The sequence below is a fragment of the Myotis brandtii genome, unplaced genomic scaffold, assembly GCF_000412655.1.
Source record: "Myotis brandtii unplaced genomic scaffold, ASM41265v1 scaffold458, whole genome shotgun sequence".
NCBI classification, from domain to species: domain Eukaryota; kingdom Metazoa; phylum Chordata; class Mammalia; order Chiroptera; family Vespertilionidae; genus Myotis; species Myotis brandtii.
In genome coordinates this window covers 436,311-437,653 of record NW_005367516.1, presented here as the reverse complement: position 1 = coordinate 437,653, position 1,343 = coordinate 436,311, and the positions used below count along the sequence as shown (strand labels likewise).

The 1,343-nt window shown below is 63.1% G+C and overlaps 1 protein-coding gene across 1 annotated transcript in view; it reads right to left on the bottom strand.

The window, feature by feature from the left end:
* Window positions 1-1,343, bottom strand: part of LOC106727648 (solute carrier family 22 member 1-like) — a 12,517-nt gene that overhangs the window by 3,587 nt on the left and 7,587 nt on the right. Inside the window, exon 2 of the mRNA XM_014546939.1 lies at window positions 291-511. Within this exon, the coding sequence (XP_014402425.1) occupies window positions 291-511 (221 nt within the window). The remainder of the gene's footprint in view (window positions 1-290; window positions 512-1,343) is intronic.

Genomic DNA, 1,343 nt, shown 5'->3' with positions numbered 1-1,343 from the left:
CGCAGGGCCCTCGCACTGCTGCTCCCGCCCGCCAGCCTCCGGGGCGTGGGAATTCTGCACCTTCATCTGGGTCGAGGTACCCAGGCGTACACACACGTGACAACGCACCGCCTGCACGCTTACAACGTGCTCATTGTATGTAAGCGACACCTCGATTTGGAACTTTAAAAAGCGTGCAGGCTGAGGTCGCACCTGCCTTTGTCTCCGATCTTGTTCTAGGAGCTTATCGGTCAGTGAAAACCCTGTTCCCCGTCCCGGTCCCTGGAAGATGACCAAGACGGACAGCGCACCTCCTGAGACGAAAGCTGTGCAGAGGCAGGCTGCCCGCTGCCAGGCCGGGCGCGGCCAGTCGGGAGACGCAGCCGACGCGGTCAATGGTGACGAGGAGGAGGAGGAGGAGGAAGGCCGCGGGGAAATGCCACCAGCACGGAGAATGGGATGTCCAGGTGGAGGCCCCGCCAGTGGCGCCCACGTGCGTGAGGAGGCCCTGGTAGAGCAGGCGCTGGTGAGCCTGCAGCGGAGAGAAAGGTCAAGGGCACGCTCTGTGTGGGAGGGTGTCAGGTTCTGGTGGGGAGGACCCAGGACCCTACGGGCAGGCGGGAGAGGAGCGCGTCACAACTTAGAACATGCTAGGCCGTGGTCGGCAAACCACGGCTCGAGAGCCACATGCGGCTCTTTGGCCCCTTCATTGTGGCTCTTCCACAAAATACCACATGCGGGTACACATGTACAGTGCGATTGAAACTTCGTGGCCCATGCGCAGAAGTCGGTATTTTGTGGAAGAGCCACACTGAAGGGGCCAAAGAGCCGCATGTGGCTCGCGAGCCACGGTTTGCCGAGCCACAGTTTGCCGACCACTGTGAGCAATAGAGGGCGTAGCAATCAGAACAGGCCCTGGAAGGCCCTTCACCAGCACTTCCTTCCCCTTCACGTGAGCGTGACCCACAGAATGTACCCACGTTGCCGGGAGATCGCCAATGGAGGCTGCTGCTGCTCACCCTCCGGGTACAGCCCGGTGGGGCCCTGGGCCGAGCGCTGCCCAGCCCTCCAGCGGCCAGCAGGGGGCAGTGGTGAGTGAGCCGGCTCAGGACTCAGCCTGGGCTAGAAGCTGTGGGCCTTCAAGGACAGGCACCCTCTTTGCCTCCATCCCCTCGGCGGGGAGCGGGGAGCGGGGAGCGGGTCATGCTGCACCGGCCACACTGGCTTGTCTTGAGGCTTCTTGAGGCTCACGCACAGCAAGCCCTTCGTGTCGTCCTGGCACAGAGCAAGCCCTTCGTGTCGTGAGCTGGGGCTGCTGCCTCCCTGTCATCTTCCCGGGATCGAGGACCAGACGAAACGAGGCG